The sequence below is a fragment of the Macaca thibetana genome, chromosome 7, assembly GCF_024542745.1.
Source record: "Macaca thibetana thibetana isolate TM-01 chromosome 7, ASM2454274v1, whole genome shotgun sequence".
Classification (NCBI taxonomy): domain Eukaryota; kingdom Metazoa; phylum Chordata; class Mammalia; order Primates; family Cercopithecidae; genus Macaca; species Macaca thibetana.
The window spans coordinates 74,592,448-74,607,908 of NC_065584.1; the positions used below are offsets into that span (position 1 = coordinate 74,592,448).

Sequence of the window (15,461 nt, forward strand, 5' to 3'; positions counted from 1 at the left end):
CGTGTTAGCCAGGATGGTCTCAATCTCCTGACCTTGTGATCCGCCTACCTCGGCCTCCCAAAGTGCCGGGATTACAGGTGTGAGCCACCACGCCTGGCCTCTACTTCTCCTTTTAAAAAATGTTTGGAGACAAGCTCTCCCTCTGGGCAGCGGTGCAATCACAGCTCACTGTAACCTCAAACTCCTGGGCTCGAGGAGTCCTCTCACCTCAGCCTCCCAACGTGCTGGGATTATAGGCATGAACCACCATGCCTAGCCCACTTCTCATTTTGGGCAAACAAAAACTACAGATTAAAACAATACACAAGTACTACCCTAGATAAGGTAAATTACGTTACAGATTCGTGTGTTTCATGTTTTATCTGTGAAACTGGCCATGTTTCTTTGCAGTATCTCCCAATAGAGCTGCAATGTGCTTCCCTGCCCCTTGACTTTGGTCTGTGCCATGCAATCTGCTCTGACCCAACGACTGAACAGAAATGACCCCATGACAGTTCTGAGTCACACCATTTAGAGACATTGCATGTTTTTGTTTGCCCTTCTTACAGCTTTGCCTCCATCACCACAAAAGAGCTACTTCCAAATAGCTGCTGCCTTCTAACATGGGACAGAGCTAGGCTGAACCCCCAGCAAGGAGCCAAGCCCAGCTAGAGCTGTGGCCCAAAGCAGAGGCACCCGCTGAGCCCAGTCTAGACTTGCCAACTCCCAGCCTAACCGCAGCTCCATGAGTATAAGCTTGTTGTTGTGTGCCACTTAGATGTTGTGATTGCTTGTTCTCTGGCAATAGCTGAGTAGGACACCTGAATATTCACATATTCTCAGCCATCATTCTCAAAAATATGCTTTCCTCAAGTCGCTGTCTGGAGCTGAGGGTAATCCTGAATGCTCCGTTGTAGCAGATGCTCTGAAAACAATAGTGACAAGCCCAACTCTTGAACAGTGGCATGCAGCAAGATACCAGCAATGCTATATATAATATTTTTCATGCTGAGTTAGATAATAATTCAATGATAAAGAGTTCACCTTTGTAGTCATCAAAGCTTTTCATGAAAAAGTGTAAAACTGCAAAGAATTAGAGTCTCAGAGACATACTCTCTTATCATGTAGCCTGCAATGGTCAGAAAGCCCTTCCTGCCCAGTGTCAAAGATAATAGTCCTGGGGAAATGTGGTGATATAAACATTGCTTGTCTTATCATGATGTAAAATAAAATAACGTAAAAGGTTACTTCTTAAATGAGCTCCTTTCGGCTGTCATAACTTCATTAGAAATATACAAAAGTATAACAGCATATAATTAAAAAGACTTCCTGAAAGCATACCTAAGTAAAGTCAACTACATCACACTTCCACGTCCTAGTAAAACCTGGCACTCACTCCCAAAATAAACAACAATGAACATTGGCAGCTCAGCTTCTGAATGGTTCTGTTTCCATTGGGTACCACCACCTACTATGGATTGGGACAAACGTAAGTAGAGATCAGAGCAGGGAGTCTGTTCCTCAGTCTGCTGAGGATGATGGAGGTAGGAAGAGGATTCAAGCAAGAACTGAGTTACCATCTTTGCCCTACTCATCTAGCCCTGTGGGAGGCTCCTGCTAGGATCTCAGGTGTACAGTCTGGGTTCTTCCTCTTACCCATGTAAAAAGACAAAAGAATGTCATAGGCTGGGTGTACATGGCCATGTACTGATTCTACGAACTTTCATCTCACATGGTTTTTTAGTAATGAGGAATATGACCCTTGCCCCAAAGCATGAATGTCACTTGGTAGAAGTAAATGTATGTCAGTACACAGGAAAATGCCAGAACAGGAACAGGAAAACCCCTGAACTGCTTAGACCAAGATGACCTATCACTCAGTCTTAGAATCTCTACCTTTCTATTGAAACAGAATCCATTTTATAAAATGCTATCTAATTTTGGAGGACAACATTGTAGCAGTAGTTTAGTGTCACTGTGAGTATGACCTATACTCAGTTACACTACACTATGATTTAAAATAAATCCATTTAACATCATTGCTTTAGTAAGAGTCTAGTCTTTGGCTAGGGAGAGCTAATATGCTGCTTAAATACAGGCCTGCAAGTCTCTCCTCTCAGAAACATCTACTTAATTCACAATAGATGCCCAAAATAGTGAAGGGAAATTCTATGAAAACAGTGAAGTTCTTCCCTAATGTGTTCAGTCAATTTTAATCACCAGTTATCTTGCATATTTTTCAACTGTTCCTTTCCAAAGACTAAGAATTTCTTATACTTTACATATTTTAGCATTGTTGCCTGTCACACACATAGGCAAATTGTTGTTTAAAAGCTGCCACATTTAAATTGAAATAAAACTTATGACTGCAACGGTAAATATTCCTAGATTAATAGAGTTGCAGCAGACGACAGACTCTTAAAATTGACTGAAGTCTGTGATATTAGAAAGACAGAAAATTTATCTAGTTTTAGCAAATGTCAAATCAGTGGCTATTGCTTTAAAGATTAATAAAAGATATAATGGTTTCTAGATAGCCTCTAAATAGAGATTACTATGAATGGAGAAGTGATTTACCAACAGTCACCACAATGAGATTTCTTTAAAGGTTACAATCATCAGTTATTTAGCTGAAACACTGCTGAGAATGCCTGGTCATTTCTTGAATAATGCATAATGTTCATTGTAGATTTGATCTGTATTATAACAATACAGATATTTCTAAAATAATGGAAAATACTATCAGTTACCTTCCAATTGCTTAACATATCATTTCCATGAAGTAATTGACTTGGGACATATTACATACTGTCACCTGAGTGTTCTTTCTGCAAGCATAACTTGTAATAATCTGTATACAATGGGAATCACAAAACAAACTCATCAACCTTTATAGACTGTTAAGAAAAGATGTGATGAATACTGCACAGGGCACAGTAAAGGACCTTTCTGAAGCCATAAATTAAAGTGATTAAATTTCTATACAGTTGTGTGGGACAAATTTAAATTTAAGCTTTGAAATTTAATTATTAACATGATCAACTCATCACATTAAAAAAATGCTGCCACCACAATGTAAGTACTTTTCATACAAATTTCCAAATGCCTTTAGGTTTATTCAAGAGATTGCTTGGAGAAGCATGAAGTATAATGTCTATCGTTTTATTGTTGGATTATGAACTGCACTTCACATGATGCTGCAGGCTATTTATATAAGCTTGTTTATCCATATGAACGTCTTCAAGGGCACAACATAGAAGACCTTAATAAATTAAAATGAATTTCTTTTGATGTTATTGTTTCATGAATGTTTGATCAGAATGAATAGCAGTTTTGCATTAAAGAATTAGAGTAAAGCAATAAAATGTCCATATATTTTACAGTAGAACCAATTTATAGAAAGTGCTCCTTATATTTCTAGCTACTTTTGAGAGCCAGGGTAGACAGTAGGGAGTCACTATGTTTACATCTTCATTTCTAACCTATCACCAGTTTACTAATAGTGAAAGTGTATATGTACCAACTTAGATGCTCTGTCATCATCTGGATGGAATTTTAAATATAATAAAATCCGTTATCTCCTTCCAGGTTTCTAACCACACATCTCCACCACCCTGTTTTCTCTCAGTGACACTACCATGCCATTCCAGAAACTGCAACAATGTGGGGGCAACAACCACGTTTTATCTTCTTTTTATACATCTTAATCATAATAAGAAGTTAAAGAGTTGAATTGAAGGCCACAAAATAAAAATGAAGTATTATAACAGTCTGAAGCTGAGAAAATTCTCACCTAAAACGTTTGATGATGGTGATATAAAACAAATATTATCTGTAGGGATGACAAGAAGTGATAGAACACTAGATAGAAAGGCAAGAAAAGTGGATTCTTACCTTAGATATGCTAACACTGAACTGCAAAGTCATTTCCACTTTACACTTGCCTCATCTAACTATCCCTCATAAAAGGAGGGAATAATTACATGTCATCTATACATTTGCATGCCTAAAAGGCCATGATTCTGGAAGTAAGCTAGACTATTACATCATAGACAAATGGACAAACAACAGAACCATCACATTTTTCTACTTTGGTAGCCATTACTGCCAAGAAAGCCTATTGACTACAAACACCTTTAACAATGAAAATAAATAAAAATTTGCTGAGTTATGTTAAATAAATACAGGTCCATTCCATTATCTCATTTGAATAATATACTTTTGAACTTATATAATTGAATAATTATTACATATTTTTCACATGGTATGGTTCCTAACCTGTTACCCTCATCCTTTCATCTTGTATGATTTGGAATAAAGATAGCCTGTGCCTCAAACTAGAGTGAAAAAAATGTGTCTAATGTATATTTACTAAAATTATATTTATATATTTAGCTTGGAAAAATTTGGTACTAGTATCTATAATATGGTTTAGCTCTAAGTCCCCACCCAAATCTTGTCTCTAATTGTATTAATAATCCCACGTGTCAGGAGAGGGACCTTCTGGGAGGTGATTGGATCATAGGGGCTGTTTCCCTATGCTATCTCGTGATAGTGAGTTCTCACGAGATCTGATGATTTAAAAGTGGCACTTCCCCCTTTGCTGTCTCTTTCTCTCTCTCACTTGCTGCCATGGTTCCCTTGCTTCCCCCTTGCCTTCCGCCATAATTGTAAGTTTCCTGAGGCCTCCCCAGCTATGTGGAACTGTGAGTCAATTGTACCTTTTTGTTTATATATTATCCAGTCTCGGATAGTTTTTTATAGCAATGTGAAAACAGACTAATACAATCTAGAACATGAATTAGTGTGTTACTGAATTGGTATCTACAAGCTCAAGGGCAGAAGGGATGTAAAAGGACAGATCGAATGTGCCTTGCTTTATTTTTCCTGGGCTACCTTTGACTGACATCCTGTCCTTGAGAGGTACCTCTGTTGTGTGTTCTCCTCAATCTTTAAGTGTCATTCTTACACTCTAGAAAGTGGTCTGCAAACCATAGCCTATGGGACTAATTTTGTGGCTGCTGCCTATTTTGTAAATATAGTTTTATTGGAACATAGCCACATTGTTTTTTTTACGTAGTGTCTATGGCTAATTTTGTGCTACAACAGCAGAATTGAGTAGCCCATTGAGCTTAAAATATTTACTACATGGCCCTTTACAGAAAATGTTTGCCAACTGTTGCTCTAGAAGAAAATAACCTGTTACAATTAAAATTATCATTTTCCACCTCTAATATGCATAACACAATCCCCAAGTAACAACTTTACACTCTCACGGACACATATGTGATCACAGCTCTTACCACAAAATTGTAAATAACAACTGCTTTTGACCTTTCATTTCAATCTGAATCCTACAAAAGATTACAGCTCCCCACTAGTACCCTTTCCTGTTATAGCCAAGAGTACAGGGACTTTTCCAAAGGTAGTTGGCAAGATGTAACAAAAGAAGCTAATTCTTCCCCAGAGGAAGTTGCCTGCAACTCCTCCAAATGCCCAGTTTTATTTAATTCTATCAAGTGTCTAGAAACAGAATGCGAACATAAGAATCTAGCAGATTCTTTAGGCCATACACCTTGAATAGAATATCCTTAAAGATAGAAAACCAATGGCCAACACCACATATACATCAATAAATGTATGCATGCATATTTAAATGCCATAAATTATTAGGAATTTCAGGAACACACAAGAAAATACTGTCTTACGCATCAGAGTGAAAATGACCTAATATTTAAAGATACTAAGTTGTAAGAGTAACTGCATCAAGGATTAGAATAAAAAATATGTTTATAACTTTTAGGTAATATGTATATAGGGAAACTTGAAACACTAATACATAGATTGATTTTTGTTGGTCAATAAAATCTTTAACGTAAAATGTCTGCTAAGGATGGAAGAGCTCTGCTCCCTGCCTTTCTTTCGTTACTTAAGGCAGAAAATGTCAGCTCTATGCTTTAACAAATATGTCCGTACTCCACTCATGAAGAAGAATTTGTATGTAATTGTAAAACATAAATTAAACCCAAGAAGCATTTTAATGTGTCATTTCATTTTCGTTTCTCTGAAATCTTATATAAAGTGATAGAATTTTAGGCTGATAGACTTTTGAAAATAAAATAGAAAAATAAGAGGTTTATTTCACCTTCACATGGTGTCTTTCTCATGCAGAGTTCAGATTTCCACATTTGTATCCCTTTAAAGGATTTGATATGCAGGAAAAGAAGAAAGGATGATGGTAAACATTTCATCTTACAGACCCCTACAGACCATCATATTCAGACTGAACAGTGGCCTAAAACTTACCTTTTACTGATGTGTTAGGTGGAGGGCCTTCCATTCGCAAGTTCCACGGAGGGTCCCCCTGGTTAGCAAAGTCCCTCATTTTCAGATAGCTAATTGTAAGTCGAATGATGGATGCCTTGTCAAGCTGGCTGGTAATGGCTGCAGGAAGAGGCAACAACTTGGCCAATTCATAGAACTCAAAGTTTTCTTTTCCCCGGCGGGAGCGAGCAGCATCTCGGGATTTCTCCTTTCTCAATGCTTGTAAACTGAAATCAAAGGAGTGAGAACGTGTGGTTTAGAATATGTGACTTTGTCATCACTCAAATACTGCCTTCTTTGTATTTCCTTTTTTCCCACCAAAATTCTACCAAAAACTATTTCAAAATTAGAGAGTGACAGTAAAATGAATTCCAGAAAATGTCCATGAAAGCCATAAACTCTAACTCCGGTCTTACATTTTGCAAACTCAAGTCCATTGAGTAAAAATTGTGTTTTACCTGTTAAGGTTTTTTTCCTCCAATTGTCCATGCATTGAGATGTATTTATTGTTCCTAAGACCTAACAGAAGGTTTACAGGTGTGGCTTGATATTATCAACTATAAGCAATTTATAAATTGGGCTTACATTCGTGTATCTATTTCAAACTAATACTTTTGTTCACTTAACTTTCATCAGTATGGGATCTTAATCAAAAGGAACTATTTTGAAAAATTCATTTCAATTATAATCCTGGGGAGCAGAAGATAAACACAAGTACAATTCACCTTGTCAGAATCAACAAATATGCTTCCAGCCCTCAATAAAGATCACAGCACATTCAGTTAGATGAAGAAAACATCATATTTAAAATGAAGATTTCAATGTAATTTCATAAATGTGCTGATAACTGCTTGATAAGAGAATACTTCTTTATTAATGGACATACATTAGTAGATAGATTTTCTAAGATACTAGAGAATAAAATATATTGCCCAAAGGAGTCAAACTTTAGGATAATATAAATTTAATGTTGAAAGATAAAGCTCTGTACGGGTTATTAAAATTCATAAACATTATAGACATATTACTTCCCAGAAGAGGCAACAGGTGGGATCCAGCATTTTCCTTCAACTATTCATGTGCATTTCTGTTTGAAGTTTGCTCACATTGCTGAGGGCAGAATCTGGCACAACTGAAGTTGTGTGTGAGCATCTGACAGGAGAATTCCACCTGCTCTGAATTGCTCTGCTTTGTGTCTGATGAGAAATACATTAAAAAATCAGACCCCAATGATAAGTAGCTAGATAATATTTTCAGTATCAAGGTACCATTAAAATTATTTTTATGTATGCATTTTATTGAATTCTGAAAGCACTGTAAATATTTGAGTCTAGCATTCTTTTTTTTTTCCATTATGAAATAATAAGAAAGAGAGAAACAAGGAAGGAAAGAAGACCATAGAAGAGATCAAAATTGACTCAGCAGTGAGGCTCCATTCTCTTTTAATATACTATGGAGAATAATATTCCCTATTACATTATAGGATTCCTGACATTGTTTCCTGGTGGAAACACTGTATTTTACTGCCAAAATCACACCTGAAATATCTTACTGAATATCTATGTAATCTAAGTAATGACATAATGCTCTGGTCAGATACTTGCTAGGCTAATACCCAACCAGTTTTATGTTTGCTCTATTAATAAAATAGTCTACATTAGCTAACAAATGTCTTTCTCAGAATTAGACAAGTTAATGTTATCATCTTCAGAATAACAGCAGTCTCAGGTGACAAAATCTGTGTCCCTTGATACATCTCAAGCGAAAAAGTCAGGCAGAAACATTACTAATTTACAAGGAAAAGACATGTTTTATCACTTATTTCCCAATAACTGGGCCAACCTCCATTCAATTCTACAAGTGCTCAATTTTAGCTGGTTGAAAGCTACATAAGTGAGAGATGTCTTAGAATCTGATGAAGTGTAAGTACAACTAGGATCCAGGTTAACACCTTAGGATACAAGAATAGTTCACATTCCTCCCTTTACAGAATAAAAGTAATTTATCTACCAACATTTAAGTTAGCTGTGCCAAAAGAAACTATGTCTCTGGACATATTTTCCCTAACACTTGTACATAGGGGAAGGAGCAGTGGTTCAAGTTCAGTGCTTTATTCTTTTTGTGTTCTTGCAATTAAATACTACTCCAGAAGGTGGGCTAAACTTACAACTTTTCTTTTGGTTCAGTAAGTGACTATGATGGGGCTCTAGAGCAGGGGTTACGAACTCAAGGGCTTTCAGGGTTCAGGCAGGGAATGTCAGTGAGTGACGAGGACTGGTGGGGACTGAGAGGAACTGAAGGACAACTCTGGCCAAGGGGTAGCACAGTTTGAGCCAATGCCGCTTTGGGGAAAGTCACACCTGGTGTCAGCACTTCTAGAGGACAACATCTGAACTTTTATATGACATTTCCCAATTTTGGTATTTTAACAAATTAAAGCTTTAAAAAGTCACACAAGCCAAATAAAACATGTCATGGTCAGACATGGATCAGGGACTAATTTTACAATTGGGTAATAGTTAGGACAGTCAATTACAAAAGTAGCTTCACATGATGTTATATGTAATTTTCCTTTATTCATGTCACTCAGAATGATCACAAATGTATTTATTTGTTACCTACGTAATATACCATAATATTTACATCTGGAATTTATTCAACTGAAGGAAAGTAGAGGATTAAGCAATTACTCTGAAATTGAAATTAATTTATAGGCTTATCAATAATCTAAGGAAAAAATTCATCTTCATATGGGAGACAAAGCCCAAGATCACAGGTATCAACTCAGTAGGCTATAAAGGATATATATTAGGGAGATGGCTTTTCTCTATCCATTCAGGGAAGGGGAGTAAGCAGACACTAATGCCTTTGGATGCCTTGCCTAACATGTTTTCTGATGTTTTACTACTTTTCTAAAACAGCACTGGTCAGAATTTACTTTATCTCTTCCTATCCTACCTCCTTGTTTTCTCTTCTCCACCTTGTCTTTTTCTTTTTTTTTTTTTTTTTAACTCTAAGGCACACAGTGTCCCCCTATTAAAGTAATCTTCTTGGCAGTAATCTTAATAACAAAGGATTTCCACGATTCCCACATCGCATCATTATGCAGGGACCATAGTTTAGAAGACTTTCAGAATGATATCACTGTGTCTGTAATAAGTAGTAATTGGTTCTGTGGGCAACAGCAATAAAGTACAGCCAAAGGATTATAAAGGTTGTTGAGATGCTGGTGTAACAGATGAAGACAAAGACCTTAAGACAATGACACTCTAGCTTGTGCATTAATCTTTCACTTGTTTTTGTAAAGTAGGGCCTAGTTATAAGCAATCCCCAAACTGGATTAAGAACTATATTAAAACCCAAAATAAACTTTGTATGTGCACGTTTTGTTCTAAACGAAAGTATTGTGGTTGTTATGTCTAGAGTACTAAAGATAGATTAGTTGTACATGAGTAAAATGTTATAGTGCCGATCTCTGCCATCTAAAATCTGATTAAACTTCAGACCCAAATAGTTACTCCCTGGGCCTAAACTTTCCGTTGCTCTAATGTTCTTGCACTTAGATTATGAATAGCAGAAAACAGATTCTTCATGAATCCTCAGCAAATGAAAATTTCAACTCCTTTTGATGACTACATTATCCTCACAAAACATTATTGCCACCAACAAAAACAATGTCAATAATTTCAAAACACACATATATGTATGTGTGTATGTGGATATTGTATGCATTATTGTGTGTGCATATAAATAGGTAGATAGATAGGAGAAATAGTAAATGATTTTCAGATTCTCAAAAGGCTAATCATCTAATGTCTATTATTCTAGGTTTTTTTTGAGATGGAGTCCCACTCTATCACCCAGGTTGGAGTGCAGTGGTGCAATCTTGGCTCACTGCAACCTCCACCTCCCAGGTTCAAGTGATTCTCCTGCCTCAGCCTCCCAAGTAGCTGGGACTACAGGCATGCACCACCGTGTTCACCTAATTTTTCATGTTGGCCAGGCTGGTCTCGAACTCCTGACCTCAAGTGATCCATCCGTCCACCTTGGCCTCCCAAATTGCTAGGATTACAGATGTGAGCCAACATGCCCAGCCTAATGTCTATAATTTCTTCTTATAAGAGAACGGATTGTGAAGCTAGCCAGCCTGGGTATAAATCCTGGTTTTGTTATTTACTAATTATATACATTTGAGGTGATTTTATTGCCTCACTTTTTCTCATCTGTGAAATGGGATAATACTCTATAAGGTTGTTGTTAGAATTAAGTTAAATGAGCCTTTTTTAAATAAGATCTTTACAGTGGTGCCTGACACATAGTAATGCTGTATAAGACATGTTAAATGGAAACCTAAGCTCACTTCACATTGATTGTTCTTTCCTTCTAAGGCCTGCAATGCCCATTAATAGCGTGCACTCTCTTCTCTCTAATTTCTATTCCTTGGTTCTGACATAATGCATTTTTCATTTTATTATAGTCCTCATTTTGTCTATGGTCTACTCATTGTATACCATAAGTGTACTTAATGAGTTGTTCAAGTAATATATTTAATTAGGAGATGCTTAAAGATTTATAAATTTTTTTGTGCAGGGTCATAAGGAGCCATTTTTTTAGTATAGTAACAGATAAAAGGTTACATTCAATTGCAGGACAAGTAATTTTGTTTATATTATAAAATGAACATCTAAACAGCTGTTACAAGAACAGATTACTCAGGAAGATTGTGAAAATGCCTATGGAAGGTTTTTAAATGGCAATGATAATTATTAATCAGGAGTATATGTGTACTCCTAGACAAGATGATCTTTCAAAATAGCTGTCAAAAGATCACAAACCTAAAAGTTCTCTTGAAAATCAGGCAAAGCCCCAGATCCAGGACCATGGAGAGCTCACCCAGGACACGTGGTGCCCGGAAGTGGGGAAGCTGGACAGCAGCTGCCTCCTCAACCTCTATTTTTGGGGGCAAGGTCAAATCATGAAATTCTTTTCAAGCTAGAAGCTAGCAAAATGTATCCCCAAAAAAGTTTTTTAAAAAGGGTGCTAATGCTATCAAAAAGCCAATATTATGAAACTGACTCAGAATTTGCAATCTTTGTGAATCTACCACAAAGCTGGATAAGGGGTCAATTGTTTACTGGGCCACTTGTCCACAGTGGGAAAAACAGATAGCTTTGGACTTGATGACTTATTTAATTAAAAGAGGTAAGTTATCCTTTGTGGTTTATCAAATTTAGCTTTGAAAAATTGATTACTTCGGTTTCCCACTTCACAGAGATGGTTATAATTATGGAAATAATACAGCTGTACATCCACAGAGGATAACAAATATTAAAAATAGGTAGCCACAGAGTATAGAAGCCAACTTAACCAAATATTTCTTCCTCTTCAGTGATATCTTCATAGCTATATTTTAATCAACTTTTAAATAATTTATTTTTATGAAGGAGGTTCAGATACTGACCTTATTGACAGATCCACACTACCTCTATGTAAAAATCCTACTCCAAGCTGTAGTTGGAACACATAACACCTTCATGTAAACTTTTAGAATATAATATCTAGTCTTTATAAAAGAACATGGCAGGTTTTGGTTATCTAACTATAGGGGAAAGGAGAAGCAGGGTCAAAACCATTTTAAATTTTACCTTTTTAAAGTACTTCTAAGGAGTCAGACAGACAGGTTTTTATGGATTTTCCTACTTGTTTTGCTTAGGAGAACCCAGCACTACAGACTTCTACTATTTATCAATTAATCTGGCATGCAGCCTCAAAGGAAGAAGGTCGACCTGTATTAAAAATGCAGCCATCAAAAATTCATCAAAGGCTTCAGCATTTTAACTCATGAACCTTTGAACACCTGCATACTTGTCAGATCTCTGGTCGTAGTTAACGGTGAAATCTATAGTTACTCCCATACCTACACTTGCCCTGACAAGAGCTGAATGAGGAGCCTTCCCAGGGAAAAAGTACAGTAAAGAGTCTATAAGCAATGCTTGCCCTTTCTTCATTACTTTTAGTAGAAGAGCCCACCCCACATTGACATTACATAGAGCTCAAAGTCAATCAAATCAGCCTACTTCAAAGGAAAAAAATTCTTCCAAGAATATTTTTTTTGGCATGGTTGTAAATATCAACTTTCTTACAAGGTAATGGTAATGTAATTGAGAAATGCACAAACAACTATTATCTGGTAGGATATGCACAACAAAGCTCACAAATTGAAGTAGTTTAATGCTCTCCAAAAAAGATAATAATTTCAGAAATCTTCTTTAATGTGTAAAGAAAGCTGGATAGTATACACTGGAAGTTAAAACTGGAACCTTCAAGTTCAAGGTAAGAACTCTGCTGCTTAACTAATGCACTGCTCATAGCTGTCATCATTAATTTATGTTAGCCTCTGTAAACATCAAGAGTATAATAGGCCAATTTCACAACTAAATATAGATGCACATTTTGCCCTTATATAAATGGCAGATTGCTGCTGTAGATCATCACTGCAGAAACACGTCAGTAAAGATGCACTGTTTGATGGTCTGATGCTCACACAATATATAAAACCAGTTGTAATGGTTGTTTGGAAGCAAAGTGTAACATAGCAGCAAAATTTCATTTGTTCCACAAACTCAGGATATATTAAGCTTGGCTGACAAAGACTGTTTGATGTGCTAAATCAGTTTGACCTTCATTCTTGCTTTATTTTTCTCATTTAACATGTGAAATGACCATTATTTTTCCACATGTAGGAAAATATGAAATTGATTGCTTAAAAAATATGTCAAAAAACATCTGCAACTGCTAACATTTGATAAAGTATCAAAATCAAGATGTATACTTAGAGTTTTTAAACTAAGATAAATTCTGATGGGATAATCCTGACCCATTTGACTTGTGGTAAAATAGATCAAAAGAGTAATTAAAGCCATTCAACTGAATGCCTTCCCTCATCTTCAGAAAATGCCTTGTGTATGTTTGAACTTAATAATTAAATTAATTGGTTTTAGCCAATGAGCATTTTCATTCTTAACACTTTAAATAAGAGGATTTAATTCCAGAATGAGTCATTAGAATAGTAATAAAGAACGCTGAGAGGTCTGCACAGTCCTTTTCAACTGATGTTCACCTTGATTCAAATAACCCTTGAATAAACCACAGCAAGACCAAACTATTCATTGTATTCTTTGGTGTCTGCCAAAAACCTCATGAATCAAAGTGTTTTGTTCTTCATTTTCCCCCAAGAACTTTGAGCTATATAACTGGCAGTTCCATAATAACGGAAAAAAACCACAGTTTTATCAAGTAATTTCTTTCCACCCAATAAATTGCACTTTACCTTGGAGCAACTTGTATATTTCACACCTTAAATTTCTATTTACCAAATCAGCTAATCACTTCACAATTGAACTCAGAACAAAAAAAAAAAAAATTATCAATTAAAGTGGCTGAAACTCCTGCAAATTATCATTTAGGAATGAAGTAATTGCTTTCATCAGGGCAGAAAAGCCCGCCAGAACAGAAATGTCACTTTAGATTAGTGTTCTCACTCCTGAAGCTATGGATGACACAGCTGATATAAGACTAAATGCCAAGACCAATCAATTGCTTTTGTGGCTCTGCTCTGAGCTGCTGTAAAAGGGGCCATTTTCTAGGATCTACTCTTCATTATAGTAAATGCTATCTCCTTGGTAACATAATTCCATTTCTCATAAATTCTGTCTGAGAGCATTGTCCTAACAATGGATGTTTGTGGAAAAGAATGCTGTTGGTTTAATGCACAGAATTAAGTGTGAATGGCTGTCAAACTGCTATAGTTTACTAGTTCTTAAACATAAATTGAAGTCTTATACATTAAAAAGAATTCTTGAGGATAAATGAATGTCCTGAACAAGGGTAAAATATTGTATTTGAAGGTTCTGTGTTCTGTGCCACTGGTTTACAATTTGGACTATTCTAGTATTTTTCCTGTACATCAAATCAATCAGTTCACACTCAGAGATGGGTGAACACTTCACTTACTTTCTCAGCAGTGCAGTTTGCAAATGTGAAAACTCAGAAGCAAATATGGACTCATTAGGCAACTGCATGCAATTTGTGAATAGCCACAACTCTGTGTGTGTGTGTGTGTGTGTGTGTGTGTGTGTGTGTGTGTGTGTGTTTTAATGTTCTTTCAGCTGAGAACTTCCTGGAAAGCATCCAGATCTTAATCTGTATCGTTCATCCCCCTGAAGTTACAAGAATCTGGGTTGCAGGCTCCAATTAAAAGGAAATTGAAGAAGCTAATATAGTGAGAAAGCAGCAATTCCCTGCACTGCTCTCTTCAGGTCGGAAGTTTAGAAAGAGATTCAGGATCACGGGTCTTTGCCCGACATGGGATAAAGGCTTTCTCATCCTGGTGAGCACACATGTGTAACTTCCATTAACAGTAACAGGAGTCGTGAGCACACATTGAGAGGAAAGTCCACAGCTAAATATTTGAAAGGGTCAGAGCATCTCTGCAGAAAGGAAAAATCAGAGGGAACTGTGGGCACCCTTTGATGGCAGGACATTTCACTGACTATGCAAAGGGCAATTGCTGGAATTTCTACCACTCCAAAGAACTACAGTACTATTTTTCATAATATGAATAACAGGAAAGAATACATGCTATTTCTGCTTTTTTAATAGTATACAGCACCATCAAAGAACATCATGGAACCTAATATATTGATAAACATGAATATGTTTGAATGCTTACTATATTTCAGTCAAGGTCCAAGTGTTTTCAACATCATCTAGTTCATGGTTGTGAGTATCAGCAATGAAGGGGAAAACTGGTAACAGTGACTATGGAAGCTAGTAGTCTACGCTGGATATGAATGATGCTAAAAACAGCATTGTTTTCAGCCACTATCGGCAGGGGGAGCACTGTATGAGTTTTTTTTATTTTCCCTCCAGCTTTCCACACCCATCCCCCAAAACTGGGAATTTTCTTGTTTCAGAGAGGGCTTTCCCTGGATGCTGGATTTTAGGTGCTAAAAACAGGACATTCCTGGGCAAACCAGGATCCTTGGTCCTCCCAGAAGTCTTATTGCCCCACAAGAAAATTCAAACAGAGAGAGGAAAAGTAACTTACCTAAGGCCAATGATGGTTGGAGATGTCATTTGAACCTTGGCAAGATAAC

The 15,461-nt window shown here is 36.5% G+C and overlaps 1 protein-coding gene across 13 annotated transcripts in view; it reads right to left on the reverse strand.

Moving 5' to 3' along the window:
* The window catches only part of NPAS3 (neuronal PAS domain protein 3), an 866,046-nt gene that overhangs the window by 591,687 nt on the left and 258,898 nt on the right, over positions 1-15,461 (reverse strand). For 9 of the 13 annotated variants that reach the window (XM_050798322.1, XM_050798323.1, XM_050798320.1 and 6 more), the window contains one exon: positions 6,286-6,530. In XM_050798322.1, coding sequence (XP_050654279.1) covers positions 6,286-6,530 — 245 coding nt within the window. Of the gene's footprint in view, positions 1-6,124; positions 6,176-6,285; positions 6,531-15,461 lie in introns of all 13 variants that reach the window. The other 4 variants (XM_050798317.1, XM_050798316.1, XM_050798319.1 and 1 more) reach the window with 1 other exon arrangement.